The following is a 19,173-nucleotide window of genomic DNA, read 5'->3' on the forward strand; positions in this document are numbered from 1 at the left end:
AAAGAGGTCAAGAAGGAAAAAAAGAAAAGAAAAGCCAGAAACAGAAGCAATACTATGCACGATATGCTAAAATTATGTATCTCCAGCTAGCAATGTTTCTGATATAACTCTCATGGAAAAAGGCACAGCAGCCTCCCCTCACGTCTGAGACCACCTGCGATGGTATGACAGTCTCTTTCCAATCCCTCGGCCCGACGCCATTTTTACACTGGAAATCAACCAGCATGCCAGCTCTGTGCTCGTGGGTCCACAGGGCAGCTTTCCGATAGGACCATGTGGTTGTTCCCCCTTCCGACAAAACATGCGAGGGGTGGCGCACTTAGCCGGCGCATCCTCCCTTGGCCGGTTCGGTTTGCAGTGTGCTGGTTTTCGTTTGGTGGGCTAAGCATCAAGGGATGTGATCGTGATTCACGCAGGGATCTGCCATTAGCGTGGGTGATAGGTCACAAACTCAGGTGTTGGATCTGCTTTGCCGGCGCGGCGTGCCCAGCGGGGCGCAGGGCAAAAGCTATCGATTCCTTTGTAAGTATATCCGAGTTATCACAGTCGGGAAGCAATTTGTTTACCCCCTGAGTTGAAACCTCACACAAACCTTGGAAGCAGATAGGAATTAAAAAGAAATTACCTACACAATAAATGAGGCTCCAGAAAAAATCTCACACATCGATTCTGATCGATAATACTTAGTTGCCTGCTTGTAAGGGACAAATGCAATCTTCCCCCTTGGCATGCAAGGCGCCGATAGCTTCATCGCTCATTCTTCAACACCCTCCGAAATCCAAGGGGGAACCGACTGTTCTCCGTCCACAGTCCCAGCGAGAATGAAATCTCGAAGCGGTCCATGCTCAGTGCAACATGCCCCCTTCTCGTCCTCTCACTCAAAACATTCGATGTGTCATGCAAATCGTCTGGAAATCTGCTAGCACCCTCTCTCCCCGGGCTTTTGCCCACATGGCTGGCGCGCGAGAATTCTTCCTAGCCACGCCTTGCTCCCACGTCGATACCACGCTCGAATCCTGCCAGTCGATTACCCCAATGCGCCCGGTATGATCTCAGTTTGTCGGCCCTTCTCCTGGGAACTGCTATTTTGGGTTACGGCTCTTTGCTAGTAACTTTGACTTCGCGGTCTCTTTCTTCTGGCTCTAGGAGCCCTCACCTTTCCTTCTTTCATTTCTATTTTGCATATACTATCTAGCTTAGACGGCTGTACGACGTACGATACCTTGTGCCGCTGCGCTGAGAAAGACCATTCTCATTCTTGCCTGCTGGTGCGATTTTCGTGATTGTCATTCGATCATCTCCTTCGACTTGTCTAGTCTAGGCCGGATTTGGCCCCCCACGCCAGAAAGATGGTGCATACCTACATGTCAGGGAACGACTCGCAGATGACGGACACGCTCACTGATCTGGAGGACTTTCCTCAGAAAGGCCTCGTCGCGCCCCGATATATGGGGACATTGGCCGACCAGAAGGATATGAGTGCGCTTGGACGAGTCCAGGTTCTGCGAGTAAGCATCGCCTGCGAATTTCTTCATCTGATGAACGGGCTAACGCGTGGAAAAAAGAGAAATTTCAAATTTATTTCCATTGTTGGATTTGGCTGCACGCTAATCTGCACATGGGAGGTTATCTTGACGTTTGTCACCCCTTCCACATGGTTAGCCTTAGGGCAAGTTCTTGGCGATATATATGCATACTTATCGCGCGAACAGATTATTAGCTGCTGGTTTGACCGATGGCGGAACTGCTGGTCTCATATGGGGCTTTGTTGGTGTCTCCATCGGCTTCACCTTGGTATATGCCAGCATCTCCGAGATGGCCTCAATGTATGTGACTGCCTGTGAGATCAAGCAAGTCAACTTCCTCACGCTGACTGACCGGAAATAGGGCTCCCACTGCCGGTGGACAGTATCACTGGGTATCTGAATTTGCACCAAGAACGGGACAAAAGTTCCTTAGTTATATCACAGGTATGTGCGAATGTCCTCCCTGTCTACGTAACGAGATCGATCCATGGCCTGCTAATATCTTATCCAGGATGGCTCTCTGCAATGGGATGGCAATGTGCAATTGTTTCGATCGCTTATCTCGCGGGGACTATTATTCAAGGTCTCATTGTGCTGAACCAACCGGAATACGATTTTCAGCGATGGCACGGAACAATGCTGGTGATTGCAATCTCGACTTTCTCGATTCTATTCAACACCTTCCTCGCCAAGAACCTCCCGTTCGTTGAAGGGCTGATTCTGATCATCCATGTTATCGGCCTATTTGCGATTATTATCCCACTATGGGTACTTGCGCCGCGCAATAATGCTCATGCTGTGTTTACTACTTTTCACAACGGAGGTGGTTGGCGCGATGCCGGGACCGCGACCTTCGTTGGCCTTTCTACCACCATCACCTCGATGCTCGGCTACGACTGTTCTGTGCACATGTGTGAGTGAATGCGCCAGCTCGTGAAGATGACTTATGCTTACATGTTGCAGCCGAAGAAATCAAAGATGCGTCGGAAACACTACCTAGGGCCATGATGTCCTCTGTCGCGGTAAACGGCGTCTTGGGTTTTATTATGTTGGTGACACTCTGCTTCACCTTGGGCGAAGTAGATGCCGTCCTTGAAAGCCCAACCGAGTTTCCCTTTATTCAAATCTTCTATAATACGACTGGTAGTCTCGCTGCGACAAATGCAATGACTGCAGTACTGGTGGTAACACTCACCGCAAGCACGATTACCGAAGTCGCGACCGCATCGCGACAACTTTGGTCCTTTGCCCGTGACGAAGGACTCCCATTTTCGTCTTTCTTTGCATACGTGAGCACGCCAGTCTAAGACTTCAAATCGCACTTTCCAATAGGCCCAGCTGACTGTACTGGCAGGTTACACCAGGATGGAACATCCCGCTGAACTCGGTGATGGTATCGTTGGGGGTCACCATTTTGCTCTCACTCATCAACATTGGCTCCCAGGTAGCTCTCAATGCGGTTATTTCGCTGACAATCACTTCGCTTCTGTCTGCATACATTATTTCGATCGGTTGCGTGCTTCTAAAGCGCCTTCGGGGCGAATCGCTTCCGCCTCACCGCTGGACACTCGGTCGGTTTGGTCTGGCGGTCAACGTGGGAGCACTGGCCTTTCTTTTACCAGTATTTGTTTTTGCCTTCTTCCCTTGTCGACGCCGGTCACTCGTGAAACTATGAATTGGGGCGTCGTCATGTACGTTGGTGTCATTGGATCGGCGTCCCTGTATTATTGGGCCAGAGGGCGGCATCATTTCATTCCGCCCGTGGCCTTGGTAAAGAGAGAGGGTACTTTCTGACCTGTGCAAGCTGCGAGTCACTAGTATACTACTAGTATGACATGCTCACTTGTCATGCCAAAATGCGAGGCTCAATGGAGGTAGAAGCGAAAACGAACCGCGCCGGAATGACTCCGCATACCCGAGGACCAGGAGTCTCCCCCCAGGGGGCTGGCTATGATGACTATTTTCCTTTTTTTTTTTTCTTTTCTTTTTTCTGGACTTAATTTTTTTTTCGACATGTACTTAATTTTATTCAAGACGCCTGGCTGCCCGAGTATGGAGTCCAGACACCAGACCTCCAGCCAGATTGATGATATGATGTGACGTCAATTATATAGAGGGTGGACGGGGGCTAAAGCTCGGATTTTCACTTCCGACGGAATTCAATCAATCTTCCATTCTTCCATTACTCCGACCTGGCGTGGTTCAATAACCTCTGGTACATGACGTGGTGCTAGGACCAGGGTAGTTCGAAACATGAAGAATTCGAACCAATTTTAACCTCGGGTCTTACTTTGATGGCCCTTGACTTGTGTTTCATTTCGGGGAAGCCATACCCAACTCCCAGTCTCAACCGTCTGCAAATTAAGTTATCAGATGGCCCCGTTCGGTGCCGAGCACTTCCCGAGACAGGACAGGTAGATGTCACACAGCCTGATCCATCATCTGGCTCTTTCCCTCCCGCCCAGTTCATCTCGCTTGCAGGCGAGTCGAGCAGCTAGGGGATGATCTAGGCACCTGCAAAAGTACCCCCTTTTCCGTTTCTTCTTTTTCTGAGCGTCCATGGGGGTTCTAGAAAGACCCACTGGATGGTATGTCTGGAGCTAAGCCTACCGAGAGCCAAGCGACAGGGATGGGCTAGAAACCGGCAGGTCGGAAAGTGGGCACAGCGGGCGAAGGAGAGTGGGGGTTAGTACGGAGTACATGGTAAAAGAGAGAGAGAGAGAAAAGGGGGTAGAGTATGGAGTATGGAGTACAGAGTGGGCAGACAGGGATGAGGGATGCCGTGAGCAGCCAATGATTATCAGATTGATTGATAACGGAATCGGTCGGCCCACTCCGGAAGTCGGCTGGCGATGGGATGAGTGGGATCATTCGACCAGCGGACTCTAGGTATTATTAGATACTAGTATTGTATTATTACCAGGAGTTATGAGGATATCGATACTTATTTAGTATACCAGTGAATGTGAATATGAATATGGTAGCTAGTACTTTGTCGCCGTGAAGAGTACTCTGTAGTACAGCTCATTCCGATACCGCTCGAGGTATAATAGCCCACGCCCACCACGCCCACCACGCCCACACCACCACACAAAAATACAGAGGGAATAACTGTAAAGTACTAGTGCACATGCACGGTCGATCTGGGGCCAACCGTGTCCCAGCTGTATCCAGTAATCAAGTCCCGATTTCATCCTTCATCCCTGCTCTGTTTTAGTGTTTTAACTTTTGTGGCAAAATCAGATAATTCCCGGTCCAAATCTGGCGAGGTCTTCCGCCTCTTTTTCTTTTCTTCCTTTTCCACCGAGTCTCTTTACAACCCACCGGTTCTTTTTTACTGGAAACTATCCGTGCTGCTATTCTATTACTCTACTACTCGACTCCTCTGACTCGACACTGGGACACTCCTCTGTACCCCCGAACCTCTCCTCTCCTCTATCTCTACCTCTACCTCTACCTCTCTCCTCCGCGGCGACACCCGCGACTCCACCGGCCCTCGGTTCGTCGCTTCCGTCCGTCATGGGTACGTGTGAAATCTCTCCCCTTCCTCTTCTCCCCAACCTCAACCTCAACACTGCAATTTCTCCTCGCCCTCCTCTGAAGTGGACATCCCCTCTTACCTCCATTTTCCATAGTCCACGCTCTCGAGCCCGCCATCGTCATGCCCTCCTCGACGGTGGCCCGCCCCCGCAAGGGCACTTTTCAGGAAATCCCCGTCTCCTCCACCTCTCACCCCGATAATCCTATTCCCGAAGAGCCTCGAGGCGTTCGTTCCCTGTCAATCACCGATTTCAATTTCAATGGCTCGCCTGCTTCCTCCCAAGAGACTGAATCCAACAGCGACGATTCCCCTGCCACCCCTATCACTCCTCCCGACCTGCAGACCCTATCAATCTCCGAGGATAATGCTGGGAAACCCACCGGTCGCGCTCGTCGTGCCTCGACCATCCTGATTTCCCAGAACTCGGATGACATGCGTCGGGTGTTGGAGAATGTTGGCACAGGTGGTACTCAGAAAATTGAATCCATGTGCTGTGGTGGGGGTTGTTGCCGGGGTCGCCCCCTCCAACCTCTGGACGGTCCAATCTCTGGCTTCAATTCCATCACCGCACCAGATAACGACGCTTTTGAGAGCCTTGGTCTCAATGTCGATCTCCTCACCTTGGATAGCTACCTCTCCAACCTTGCCCCGCTCCCGGAAAAAACCGTCTCCTTCTCCCCCGCCCCCGCCCACGCCGCCGATATCCAGTTGGGCCCCGAAGATCACCCCCCCACGCTTCGTACAACCCCATCCTCCCTATGAGGTGTACCGCGCTCCTCTCCACCACACCCGTGAGCTCACCAAGGGTGGGGCAGAGAAGCGCACTTACCACTTCGATATCGATGTCACCGACTACCCCGCCGAGAGCGGCATGGTTGATTTCGTCGTAGGTGGTGCTATCGGCGTTTGCCCGAAGAACAAGGATGAGGAGGTGGAGGATATTCTCAATCTGCTTGGCGTTCCCAAGTCCATGCGTGACAAGAAGGTCCTCATGCGGACCACCAAGGGCCGCTGGCCCACCATCTGGGGTGACGATAAACCCCGCGAGCTGATCACCTCTCGCCGCGAGGTCCTTAGCTGGTGCTCTGATATTCAGAGCTACGCCCCGACCAAGGCGCTCTTCCGCACCCTAGCTGAATACACTTATGAGGAGAACGAGAGAAAGATTCTTGAATACCTCTCCTCGGCCCAAGGTCAAGGTGCCTTCTGCGAACTACGCACCAGCTCCCACATCAGCCTGTCTCAGCTTCTCCACGCCTTCCCCTCCTCTCAACCCCCCTCTCGACCACATTCTCTCCGTCCTGAACACTTTGATGCCCCGCTTTTACTCCTTGTCCCAGGATCCCATGATCTCCTGCCAATTCAAGGGCACCGAATGCCGCCGTCTCGTGGAAGTAGCAGTCACTGTCGCCGATTCTGACGACTGGCGTAACGGTACTCGCACCGGCGTTGGATCTGGATACCTCGAGAGTCTTGCACGTAAGGCCATTGCTGCCGAGGCTCGGGGCGAAAAAATCGATATCCACATCCCCATGTTCCGCGGCCTCATGGCCAATCCGCTTGCCACGCGCTTCGCCTCTGACGGACCCATGCTCCTCATCGGCGCTGGTGTCGGCATTGCGCCCTTCCGCGGTTTCGTTCAGCGACGTCTGCAGTCAGCCAACTGTGCCAACAAAGTTTGGGTTCTCCAGGGTGTCCGTGACTCTCTTCTCGACGAGCTCTACAGTGGTGAATGGGGTGTGCATGAGGACAAGGTTCGCACTGTCGTTCAGAGCCGTCGTGGCGAGAGCCGCTACGTTCAGGAGGAAGTTCGTCACCAAGCTGACCTTGTCTGGTACGTCATCAATGCGCTTGATGGCCGTGTCTTTGTTTGCGGTAGCGGCAAGGGTATGGGTGAAGGCGTCGAGGCTGCTCTCATCGAAGTTGCCATGGCTAAGGGCAATCTCAACTCCGAGGAGGCTACTCTCTTCTGGCAGCGGAAGAAGGAGGCTGGCCAGTACATTGCTGTAAGTTTTCCGCCGGCGATTTGTCTCTGGCATCGCTTAACTAACTTCATCTCTAATAGGAAACCTGGTAATCTTAATTTGTTCCAAACCGGAGTCAAGTTTTTACCTTTTTACATTCTTTGCTTCTGCACGTCAATCTATTAACACTCGGTCGCCCTTCGCCATTGATCATTCTTCATCATACGCCATTCGATGTACATATTCGATCCTTTTTCGTCTCTTTTTTACTTTGCCTTTCTGCATTGCATTTCCCATGGTCTCATCTAGCCATTCTTCTCGGTGATCACTGTGGCCGGTCCAGCAAAGGGAAACCGAACCAATCTTGTCAGGTTCCCTGTCTCACCAAATGTTTCTTCGTGTATTTTAGCGGGTCGGCTTTCTCTTTTGAACTACTTCCTTGAACTTTTTTATCTTTTGTCTTGGTCGTCTTTGCCTGCAGTTCTTGTACTGCAGGTATCAACCTTGAAATTTCGGTCTCTGTTTCTGTACCCCAGTTTCCTTTATGTACTTTACATTAGAGGCCCGAATATCAAAGAAGTCTTACATGTGCTCTCATTTGTTTTGTTAATATTATTTGTCCTATGTGCTATGCCCTATGCTTGTCGAATTGGGAAGTAGTTGAATACTTATCACTATTGCAGTGACATAGACAATAACAAGGTAGGCACCTACTCTCCCTCCACATCACTCAACCCTGGCTATATCTCAATCTTCCATTGCCCCTCCATGTACCCCACAATAGGGCGTGAGATCATCCAACCCCGGTCCCTGGCCCCCGCACTTCGCATGGGGAAATTCTACGAGGGCAAGCCGGTTGACCGGGCCGGTGCGCGATGTCGGGCTTATTACTATGAGTCACGTGGAATTGTATAAAACAGGAGAAATGGCCAGTTGCTTGTTCTATTTCTACTAGTTTGAATTACCTCCTATCCTCGATTGCATCAATTGAAGCTCCCATCTCAGCTCCAGCTACCAGCTTACTACTTACCTTCCAACATCGCGGGTCTGTCAACTGTCAACTGTCACAAGCCCCACCGATAAGCCCAGCTCGATTGGAAGTGGGGGAAATCAACTTGCGCCGCGTTCGGGGAATCATCACCTCACAACATCACCTCCTCCTCCCTCTCGCTCCCTCCTCCACACACGAAAAGCAAAAGCAACCCTCACAATGCCCTCCCTCCAACAAAGCGCCCTCGCCTTCATCGGCGGCGGCAACATGGCTTCCGCCATCATCGGCGGCCTGCTCTCCAACTCCGTACCCAAAACCAACATCACCGTCTCCGAGCCATGGGAAGTGAACCGGAACAAGCTGGCCGCAACAGGCGTGAACACAACAACAGACAATGTCGTGGCAGGCGGAAGCGCAGATTTGATCATCATCGCCGTCAAGCCACAAGTCACCAAGGGCGTCTGTGAAGAGCTGGCCAAGAGCTGGGCTGGTCGTCAGTCACTTCCCGTTATCGTCAGCATTGCTGCCGGTATCACCCTCTCTTCGTTGCAGGAGTGGTCGACCACTCCCGATGGTCGCAGTCCTCATGTTGTTCGCGTCATGCCGAACACCCCCGCCCTTGTGGCTGAGGGTGCCTCGGGCGCGTTTGCTTCCGCTGATGTCACCCCCGATGAGAAGGACCTTGTCAATGAGTTGCTGGGCAGTGTCAGCAAGGCGACGGAGTGGGTTGATAAGGAGGACTTGTTGGATGTTGTTACTGGGTTGTCGGGTGAGTTTTCGCTTCTATTTCCACTTCAACACCCCCCCCCCCCTTCCCGCTGCTGCTTTTGCTTCTACTCGTACTGACAATTCAATCACTCAACAGGATCCGGCCCCGCATACTTCTTCGCCATGGTCGAGCACCTCGTCGCAAGCGCCACTGCCCTCGGTCTCTCAAAGGAACAGGCCACCCGCCTTGCGACGCAGACTTGCCTCGGCGCGGGCAAGATGCTGGTTACCTCAGACGAGGAGCCCGGTCAATTACGGAAGAACGTGACCAGTCCCAACGGAACGACTTTTGCGGCGCTGCAGACCTTTGAGAAGGAGGGTTTCAAGGAGATTGTTGATAAGGCTGTTAAGTCTGCGACTGATCGGGCGGCGGAGTTGGGTAACACCCTTGCTAAATAGACTGTTTAAAGAAGCGAAAGAGGAAAAATGAAATTATCAAAATGCATGAATGTTTCTATCAAAAGTCTTTACTGACTCAGCCAGTTTAATTAGACTCGGGCATAGCTAGTCAGAACAGTACTCGCTATGCGTTGATTTCCATTGGATGGAATGAATCTGACAATCACACACTAATCAAGCCACGAACAGCGTCATGCCGTCGGGGTGGCTTTTTCTGTGCATATAACAACCCGTCTAGTCTGTACCTAGTACGGATTCGGAGGAGAGTGCAGCATTGGATGCTCTCACCTTCGACAACTCGAGCTGACACCCATGCTATGTACTAGTACTAGTATCTAGCTGCACCTGCTTCCGACATTGCCCCGGTAGAAGCTCTCGCTCTCGCTCTCGCTCACAGACTTGGACTTCCCAGGTGGGCATGTTCGGCCGATAGAATTTCTACAATATTCAATTAGATGCTTACGCACTGCAGGTTCTAAAAGGGACCACGGATACCTGTCATACTGCCTGAATTATACATCCGGCTTGGGGATGCAATGCAACCGCCTGGGCATTTTTAACTTTCCGTGCTCGCTCACAACTAGCGGCATGATGTGATACTAGTGCCATCTATGGATGAAAAAGCTCCCAGTCTGGTACTAATCTCCTCCAGGGCTTGATCGATGCAACTGTGATGAGGTGGATTGAATTTAGACAAAGACAATCTCGATTCGGAAATTGGCTTCCAAGGTTGTGCAAACTTGGAGGTTATACATACATGGACTGAGTGTGTATAGTATTGTAGTATTGTGCAAACTACTACGAAGTAAGAGTCAAACAGGAAGCTTCGTCCAAAGCCGACGAAACCTGGAAGCAGAGTGATACCTAACTAGTGCTAGTACTAGTACATACTACTAGTATACAGGTACGATCTCTAGTGTGATCCAAAGTGGAGTTCAAAAATGCTACATCTTGGCCACGCAATTCTCAGTAACTGGGTAGAGACAAAGAACGAGCCAGGATCATCCCAGCATCGGTCGACCTGTCAGCAGAACGAAATAACCGCCAGACCCCGACACCGATTAAGGCCGAGCAGGTCATTGCGCATCAACATGTTTGCTTGTCCTTGATATCACGTAGCTAAATACTGTGCATAATCCCCTGGTCTGTCATCGACTGCCACGGGATTCGCGCCTCAACGAATTAGGGCCAAAACGGGGTGATATTGGACAAGGCATTCTATCGGACCAATGGCGATGACAGCTCATATGCAAGTGTCGACCCAGTTCGAGAGGTCATCACAAGCGGCGGATCGTTGTTTAGTGAATTTGATAATTTGTTTTTTTGTTTTGTTTCGTTCTCAAAACTGGGCGTTCCGTGATTGAATTGCTTCTCGATGGTTGCTTTTTTTTTTTTTTTTCTTCAATTGGCAACGTTTCATCCAGCAACGTTGCTTATTTTATGCTGCATCATGGCAAATTAGTGTGCATCAAGGTGTTCGTGGCTCTTTCAAGGATGGTATGTGCATGTGCTACTACATGTGTATGTAGCATTATGGTTGAGATCGTCAATGGGTGATAATCGCTCTATTCAAAAGTAGTATTGTTAGGGTCACTTACATATGCCCCTGATAAGGGCTTATCCAGACTGAGAGGAATTACGGAGTACAGCCCTGGGGTACAGTCACTCTGTAGATCATTGATTATTTCATATGCAACAAGATTGGGTCGACAATCCTCCAGGCTAACCTGCTGCTCATTGATACAAGCAGCCTATCGCTCAAATGACCTTGTTTAGGCACCAAAATCTTACAAATGTTCTACCATAGGCATTTTGTCACGGTCGCATCCAAGCCACGCCATGGGCTGATTGGTTACCAAATGACGTGGTTTCCAGATCGGTTGTTTGTCCTGTCCGGGTGCTCGGGATGTAGCAAACATACGCCTGCATCTGCCAACCCCAAAAATACGAATTCCACAATATGTACTCCGTATGCTTTTCTGAAACATAGAAATCTATGGACGTGCTTGACATGTACCTCGTACCAAACATCAATTGAGGTATTTGTGGCAGGCCGAACCATGGTACGAAAAAGAAGTTGGCAAGACTACGTTTCTCTGGGCATAGAGCGGAAAAACTACGGAGAACGGGGTGCTGAATGAAGCGCAGAGTTAATTATTTCTGCCCCTGACTCGATCGCCCAAGGTGATGCCAATATCGATGTCGATATAGACTTTCCTAATGTAGATGACGTGGATCCCATTCACGGGCTGTCTCCGACAAGGTTTCTTTGCTCAACGGATAGTTCCTGCCATGTCCCAGAAACCAGGAGGCTGGGACAGCCAACGAGACTAAAGTGACAGGCGACAGGAGCAGTTTGATTTCCTCCCCATATTTTCCTCGTGTCTAACTGGATGATGCCCTGCATGATCGGGCGCCCTCCTCACATTCCAGACCAATATTTACTAGGCGCCCGACATGCGGTTGGGATTCGAACCTCGCCCTGCTAAAATTCGAGCTCACACCTGAGAACTAGGGGCCGCAAACTCCTCCCAGAAATGAGATCTGGATGGAATACTACTCCGTTGGTAGTCAGACCCTGTGACGATCCCCGCAAAACTACTGTAATTGATCGATTTATTGAATCGCGAACTTGAGGCGCGCTGGCCGCTATGACCCTTCCACGCACAAGGAATTAAGGTTACTTGGTTGCTGGCAGTGCGCGCAGACGCTCAACACATGCTACCCATACGTAAGGTCGGCAAAAGTTATTGGTTGAGTACGACCGATCGGCCATACCCAGGTACCGGGAAATCTGGTTGCACGATGACAAATTCCTGCATGGCGCATTGCGCTACGCTGGATCGTCTCTGCCCGTGGTTCTGGAGTAATACTTCCGGTCCATTCCACGGGTCTGAGGATGACATTACCCGATCAAAATGGCTGCGCAAGTGCTTGATGTGAGATCCGATGCCCAGGTGATCTGCATCCCTACTCCATTTTATGCACGATCTCGGATCTTTAAGGGCATGGGTATGATGATCCGCCAAAATTCCAACTACGCTATCCATGCCTGGGGGTGGTAGGGGTGGGCCTTTTTTTTCCCCTTTCTATTCTTCGGCTTTACGGAAAAAAGAAAAAAGGAAAACCTGTCTGTCTGTCAGCAAGGCATGTGGAAAGGGAAAAAGAAAAATCCACTCCAAGACTAGCGACTAGCGACCAAGTAATATGAAAATAATTGATGTGTGAAATACAAAAGAAATCAGATAACATTGCCTTAGGTGGTAAGTCGCGAGTAAGGAAGCGAAATTCTTGAGCTAGTATCCGGCCTCGATCTCGCCCTTGAATGATCCGCCAATTATATAAGAAGTAGGGACCGGCAGATAGATCCCACCACGAGGCTGGATCCAAATTCCATAGTACGTAGTGGCATCCGGTCTGTTCACCGAGAGGGGGGGGAGTTCCGATTTTGATGGGTGGGTAATCTGGGATTCTTAGCCTCCGCTTGTTTGCACCATGTTGTGGCGTCGGCCAGTAACAAACTAGGATCCATAGGCTCCGGGGTTGACTCCAATTTCAGTGCGAGTACGGAGTAGTTACAGCTCGACTCGATTCCGATACTAGATTTCAAACCCTAGAATTAGATCTACTAGCGAAAAGGTTACGAACGCATGTGCGGAGAGCGTCCGAACCTAAACTACATACTACTACATATGCATGTCCACTCATCCTCGGCAGGATCAGTGTCAAAGAGTGTCACATTGACAAGGCTACAGGGATCCTCTAACTGTGGCGAAACAAAACCACTACCCAACGCTGCCAGAATCCAGGGCGTTGTTGTTACTGATCTCCATCTCGGTTCTTGACTCCTAAGAATAGAGCTCAAACTTCTGTTACGAGTTGGTCTCAAATCTGAGATCTCCAGGAACGCCACCACCCGAGCAATGATGAACTTGATCGAAGCCACTATGTATCCGTAAAGTGGCCCCTCAGAGAGCTCGGAGAGGCAACTTCAAGTGGGCAAAGTGGATATGTATGTAAAAACCCATTGTCCTCCGTAAGCAAGTAGTACTTCATATGTACAGGATTCGGGTCATGGATTGTAGGGCATTTGGCCGACGCACCTGAAAGGAGCCCCACCGACAGGAGGATCTCTGATGGCATTTCGGGGCCGACATCTATCCTGCGCCATTATTGCCTAGAGTTCCACTAAGCGGGTCCAGCGCCCAGCTTGATTTTTGGAGTTGGCGTGATGAGGGGCGGTGTTACGGCGGTGCTAAGTGAGTTTAGGGTCGCGTCGAGCTGAGTTGAAAGACGGTACTCCGTACGCGATACGCGAGCCGCAGAGCAAATGCTAGCGATGCTAGTGCGGATCGAAGCGGAGGAACTGCAGTGTCAGTGGGAAGGGGAAAAAAGCCATGTCACATCGAGTGGTCAAATCCCGGGCCCAAACACCACGTCAGTCCGTCCACCCCAACCACCTCCACCTCCCTAGCGGATGCAGAAAGGAAAAAGAAAAGAAACATGACCACCCAAAAAATGTAAGATATCATATGCAAGTGCACATTCGTTGTTGAATTGTACACGACATGCGCACCTAGGCCATTCAAGGGCACTGACCTAGGTTGGTTGTTGGTTGGTGGTTGGTCATGCTCATGCCAATCGTATGCCTGCTTGATTCATTTAGCCCTCAAAAAGAAAAGAAGAACGAAAAAAGAAAAAGAAAAAGGTCACTGGGGATTCTCCGTGATCTGACGTACGGGAGACCAGAGCGTGGATCCCGCGCCACACATCTCGAAGGAAGTGGGGAATTACAATAGAAGAACCTCCCCTCCCCCCCCCCTCCCTTTAGGCGATCAGCCAATCTATCCATCCCTGCCCACCACCCATGGATACCAAGCCCCTCGCCCTTTCTGTGGTCGTCGATCGATCTCCGTGTCCACCGATCAGAGGGCTTGGGTTTGGGATCGATCCGAGAGAGCCCGTCATTTTTTGTCATCCCCTCTTCCCAGCATCCAACAATCCAGAACCAGACCTTTTTGATCTGGCACTGACCGTGTGTGTATTGAAGACGCACTCAATGTTATTGCGTCTGGCCACGGATCTAGGAAACCGGCTATCTCCTACAGGGTAGTTCTTACCCACTGGGGATAAGCTCCTCGGGATGTGCGATCTATTGGTAGCCAGTCGCAGGCCACGAACGGGCTTCTGACACCCAAGCTGGGTGGTGGAGCCCTTGGCTTAGTGAGGGACATCTGGCGATCTTTTCCTTGGACTCGGGGGGTGTGAGATCCACCTGATGGGTTGGAGATTATTGGTTTGACTTTTACCATACACCCCGTACTACGTACTCCGTACTCCGTACCGCAAACCTCTGACTCTGACTGTCTAGGAACCTAAACCTAGGTCGAACATCTGGGTGAGGTCCGGTGTTTCCATACGCGTGGGAACTGCCTTCTTTTTCTCTCCCCTCCCCCGAACGCTGTCACAAATTGGGGCACACCGGTCTCCACCATAAAAAGCAAATGTCTGGTTGAGTATTTGATTTAATTAACTTCAGCCTGACTCAGGTACATCGTGAATGGCAGAATGTCATTCTCCACTTTTTGTCCTCCCTCCCACCCCCTGCCTGAGTCTGTGGCTGTTGCTGCCGGCATCCTCCTCCCCTCCTCCTCCCCCCCCCCCCTCCTTCCCCAACTTTGTCGGTATGCGGCCGGAGAGACCGAGGATTGTGACGTTCGATCTTCATAAAATAATAATAATAATACTTTTATTATTATGATTACTATTAAAAAACATGACTATCTTTACCAAAATTGACATGGTAATGTCAAAATTGGGACCCGGTTTCAGAGATCGGATTTCATTGCCGTCCCAATACCGAGGTATAGGTTTTTGAGGGCGCCCATCCATATCTGTCCCAAACTTGGCTAATGGGGTAAGGGAAAACCTAGGGTTTGGGGGGGTTTCCTTTACTTTTACCTTTTTCTATTTCTATTTCCATTTCCATTTCTATGGTTAGTGCCGGGAAATCCTTTGGCCCGAAGAGCAATAATTCCTTTTTAAGATTATTATTAAGATTATTATTGGCATTATTGTTTGCAAAATTGGAAAATCAAAATCAAAAAAATAAAAACTAAAAACTAAAAACCATGATTCGGTCTACAAATAAATAAAATAATCAATTACAGAATAGTGCGGGACTGGGGGGGGGACCAGGAGTTCCTGAAGGGCCCGCCACCTGATAGATCCTGACGCTAGCACGACGGACTATTCCAGCTTGACAGGCACCAAAAAGAGAGGTCCTTGGCACTATCTGTCAAGGTCAACCTTAAGGATGCTCCATAGGGTTCTTGATTTGCACCCCTCTTCTCCGCTCTGCATGCCTTGAGAATACGGAACAGTCCTGGTATTCCGTAGTTTGTGGCTCCAAGTACCCACTCACGCCCACGATCGTCATTTTTCTGGGCCCCCCCTGTTCTTGCTTTTCCATGGACATGTAACAGCTGGGTCTTGCATCGGAACATGTCTTTTTTTTTAAATGTACAGCGCCCTGCATTATTTGGGACGCCCCAAATCGCTTTCTGCCCTCATTCCCCAACCTTGCATAGTCTTGGCTATTCTGCGATGTCAACGTAAAATCAGTCCAGTCTCCCAGGTGAGTTAATATCCATATTCGCCCCATCTACCCATCCTCTCTTTCAACTTCCTTTCCCTTCCCTCTCCCTCTCCCTCTCCCTCTCCCTCTCCCTCTCCCTTCACTCCTATTTACCTCATCTCTCTTGGCTACTTGCGTGGACCAGCTTCAAGAATCACACATGCTTCGCAATAAAGCCCCATTTCTGTTCTAATCGCACCTCACCACCTATAGTTGTCCTTGAATTGTGCGACACCTTGATCTTCTACATTCACGCCTCTCCATATTTCGTCTATGTCAAAGTCCCGTGAGTTCGACGAGGATACCGACATGTCTCTTTCCTATGCGAGCAGAGCGCCGGCTGGAAACGCCCAACAGCTACCGTCATTTCGCGAGGTAAGACACTAAACATGGCATTTTGCACGCCATGCGCCGCCATACTACAAAAGTACCATTTGATCTGATCGTGTGAACTCGATTTAGCTTCTCCCACCACACCTCCATGACGAAATCGATTCTTCTACATATCAACATTCTCGCCGGTCCCAAGAACGCCCTTCATCTGGCCATGAAATGGCTGCCGATCCTCGTTCGATCCCCGGCTACCCATCAAACCCATCACCTCAAATGCCTTACAGCGAATACCCCCGCGATTATACCACACGTACCGGTGAACATCCCCCACGACCAATGAGTGACCACATGTCTTTGAGAGACAACTCTCCGATGTTACCCCCGATACGCGATCTAGGCTCTATGCCGGAACGTCAAGGTTATCCGGACAGTCGCATGGCTCCTCGCTCTGATCCCTTCGCGCACGAATATCGTGGAGTTGCCCCAATGGCAGCTCCTTTGTCGGACCGCCGAAACCCTGAACCGCTCGGCGCGCCTATTATGCAGGGCCAGGCCTCTCACGGACACCCAGCAATGACCTATCAAGGAGACCCCGAGCAGATTTCGCCGCAGGTGATGACACATCCAAATCAAGCCAACTTCGGTATCTTGGGAGACCCGGTTGACCCGAGGACAAGACGCCGGAGAGGCAACCTACCCAAGCCAGTAACGGACATTTTGCGAGCCTGGTTCCACGAGCATCTCGATCACCCTTACCCCAGCGAAGAGGATAAGCAAATGTTTATGACTCGGACTGGGCTCACAATCAGCCAGGTAAGAGCGACATTCAATGCAACATTATCCATAATGCTGCAGCAGCTAACACCTTCCTTGCAGATCAGTAACTGGTTTATCAATGCACGACGACGACAACTGCCTGCGCTACGCAACCAAATGCGCGGTGGAGCAGACCCCGATTCATCCCGGCAGTCTCCTTTCAGTGATATCGACGATCACCTGCCATCTCCTCACCACTAGAACTTTCTCGTTTCCATTCGATACACATACACGTGGAAGCTTCTGCCGATATGACGGCACTGGACGGCCTAATCTCGGCTTAAGCTTCGTTTCTATTTTATTCCTCTTTTATTTCACGGCCTCATTTACATTTGCTACGCCCTTCGGCACACGTTACACGGCATTCGCAACGTCAGCGTTCATTCTGATTACGACCGGGAAGTTATTTCTCCCACCTATTTTTTTTTTTCTATGAGTTACGGGGTTTCTTTCTGCTTTATGGCAAAGGTGGATGGATAGACTGGCATTTGCTTCTGCATTCAAGTTCACTTTCTCCTACCTGTTTTTATTATGTCTTAAGATTGTTCGATCTGTTTTACTTGTTGTTTGATTTTGGTTCTAAAGGGACCCCTTGCTTGCCAAGACAAGTAAGTCCTCAAGATATCGCTTTTGATACCCATTTTTACTCTCTGGATGTTATGTACCAAGCGGGCCGAGTTTTGCTAGGACAGCGGGAAAGAGGTACTCCGAATCGCATGGGAATACATATTTTTTATTCTTCCAAGTTTCAACTTGCATGTCTCTGCTGTTGCCTGTACCTCGACATTAGGCAAGGTTGCGCCGCACTGGTGCCTGTCGCAACGCATCTCGCCACATTGCTTGCCTGTGTACCGCTGCGCAGGAGAACTCGAAATTGCATTCCTAGGTGTTACTTGACTTTTGCAACACGCATGAAGCATAACATGGCATATGTTCATTTTAAAAAAAAATAACCATCGCCTCCATGTACATGCAAAAATAGCCTCTTGTGGTTCTGGATAACGGGTCGGCTATTCCGATTCTCGTACGTAGTATGTAATTCCTCTTGAAGTAAGGCGCTGTCATCTCGGAAAATCAGGTACTCCGTACATAATGCGCCTTAATCAATCTCTACCGCCATCGCCTTGAGCAATTTCGATGATCCCGTATTATTTATTGCACGCATGACGGGAACGTGGATCATGCCTTACGAAGCGGCACGCGGTGGACCACCTGTCGAGCCAATCCAATTGCCGATCTTCAGTCCGCCCCCCCAGCTGAGAGGCGCGGGACCATTTTCAGCTTCATCATCTACCCGCGACTCCCGAGAATTCATGAATGGTTTTGTTTCGATGGTAGGTGGCTGACACATATTAAATCCCCCTTTAAACAGCGGATCAACAGGGGCTTGGACTGGGGCGGAAAATAGTTGCACGCCGATATTGGGGGCATACTGTATCCGTACAAGAATGTGATTCCCTTTCGGCCAATAAACCCTGTTCAAAACCCCATCACGCAAGCGCTTTAGCCTCTATACCTGCCTACAACAGTATAGAGAGCGAGCGAGAATGTGCGAACGAGATTACCTAGGGCTATGGAGTACGGCTGCAGGATCAGCTGTGACAGATGCCGGATCGACCTCAATTTTGGGGTTTTTAGACCATGGATCCTGTTTTCTCAATCTCACGAATGGATCATGAGGAGCCACCTCTTATCCCGACCTGCCACTTGGACCCACCGACCCGGACAGCTGCCTGCTTAAAAATTCAAATTGTGATCAAGATCTGTCATTTGCTGGAGAAGAGATGAATGACGTTTTTTGGCTCCCCATTTCTGTCTTGATCTTTTTATTGACCGGGGAGCCTACCTTTTTTGACAGCGCTTAGAGTTTGGTTCGTCCGCGCGGTTATGTGACTTGCCGACACCGCGATGCGATGATCTTGATGTGAGCTGTCACATTTATCCAATTCTCGTTTAGATTTTCGTATTTCTATCGCCTACTAGTAACTCTCAATTCGACAGATTGAGATGTCTGATGGTCAATTCCTGGTACCATGTAGGATGTGCAATTTACTGAAGAGAAATCTCGGAGATTGGTTCGCGGGCCTGACACTTGGAAACGAGGTACGCCATCACTTAGAGTTTGGCTGTCGGCCAACATTGGTGTCTTGGAATTTTCATCTGTAATTTTGTATTTTGGGGAGAGAGAGTAAATTAGA

The 19,173-nt window shown here is 50.0% G+C and overlaps 4 protein-coding genes across 4 annotated transcripts; all 4 read left to right on the top strand.

Annotated features, from left to right (window-relative positions):
- Positions 1–1,349: 1,349 nt before the first annotated feature.
- On the top strand, positions 1,350–3,201 carry N7481_005738 (putative GABA permease; the record flags this gene model as incomplete). The annotated part of the gene is made up of 6 exons (XM_057264957.1): positions 1,350–1,479; positions 1,721–1,826; positions 1,888–1,970; positions 2,038–2,439; positions 2,490–2,815; positions 2,881–3,201. The coding sequence occupies 6 exons, from the start codon at positions 1,350–1,352 to the stop codon at positions 3,199–3,201; spliced, it is 1,368 nt and encodes a 455-aa protein (XP_057122677.1).
- A 1,844-nt stretch (positions 3,202–5,045) lies between these two features.
- N7481_005739 (FAD binding domain protein) lies at positions 5,046–7,144 on the top strand (the record flags this gene model as incomplete). The annotated part of the gene is made up of 5 exons (XM_057264958.1): positions 5,046–5,049; positions 5,162–5,806; positions 5,883–6,266; positions 6,292–7,073; positions 7,133–7,144. The coding sequence occupies 5 exons, from the start codon at positions 5,046–5,048 to the stop codon at positions 7,142–7,144; spliced, it is 1,827 nt and encodes a 608-aa protein (XP_057122678.1).
- Positions 7,145–8,241: 1,097 nt separating this feature from the next.
- On the top strand, positions 8,242–9,189 carry N7481_005740 (pyrroline-5-carboxylate reductase family protein; the record flags this gene model as incomplete). The annotated part of the gene is made up of 2 exons (XM_057264959.1): positions 8,242–8,791; positions 8,888–9,189. The coding sequence occupies 2 exons, from the start codon at positions 8,242–8,244 to the stop codon at positions 9,187–9,189; spliced, it is 852 nt and encodes a 283-aa protein (XP_057122679.1).
- Positions 9,190–16,099: 6,910 nt separating this feature from the next.
- On the top strand, positions 16,100–17,176 carry N7481_005741 (homeobox domain-containing protein; the record flags this gene model as incomplete). Its single annotated transcript, XM_057264960.1, has 3 exons — positions 16,100–16,201; positions 16,289–16,972; positions 17,036–17,176. 3 exons carry the CDS (start codon positions 16,100–16,102, stop codon positions 17,174–17,176), a joined length of 927 nt encoding a protein of 308 aa, XP_057122680.1.
- Between the last annotated feature and the right edge of the window lie 1,997 nt (positions 17,177–19,173).

Source organism: Penicillium waksmanii (assembly GCF_028829765.1).
Source record: "Penicillium waksmanii strain IBT 27052 chromosome Unknown utg000005l:1.0-5232799.0:1.0-5237142.0, whole genome shotgun sequence".
Classification (NCBI taxonomy): domain Eukaryota; kingdom Fungi; phylum Ascomycota; class Eurotiomycetes; order Eurotiales; family Aspergillaceae; genus Penicillium; species Penicillium waksmanii.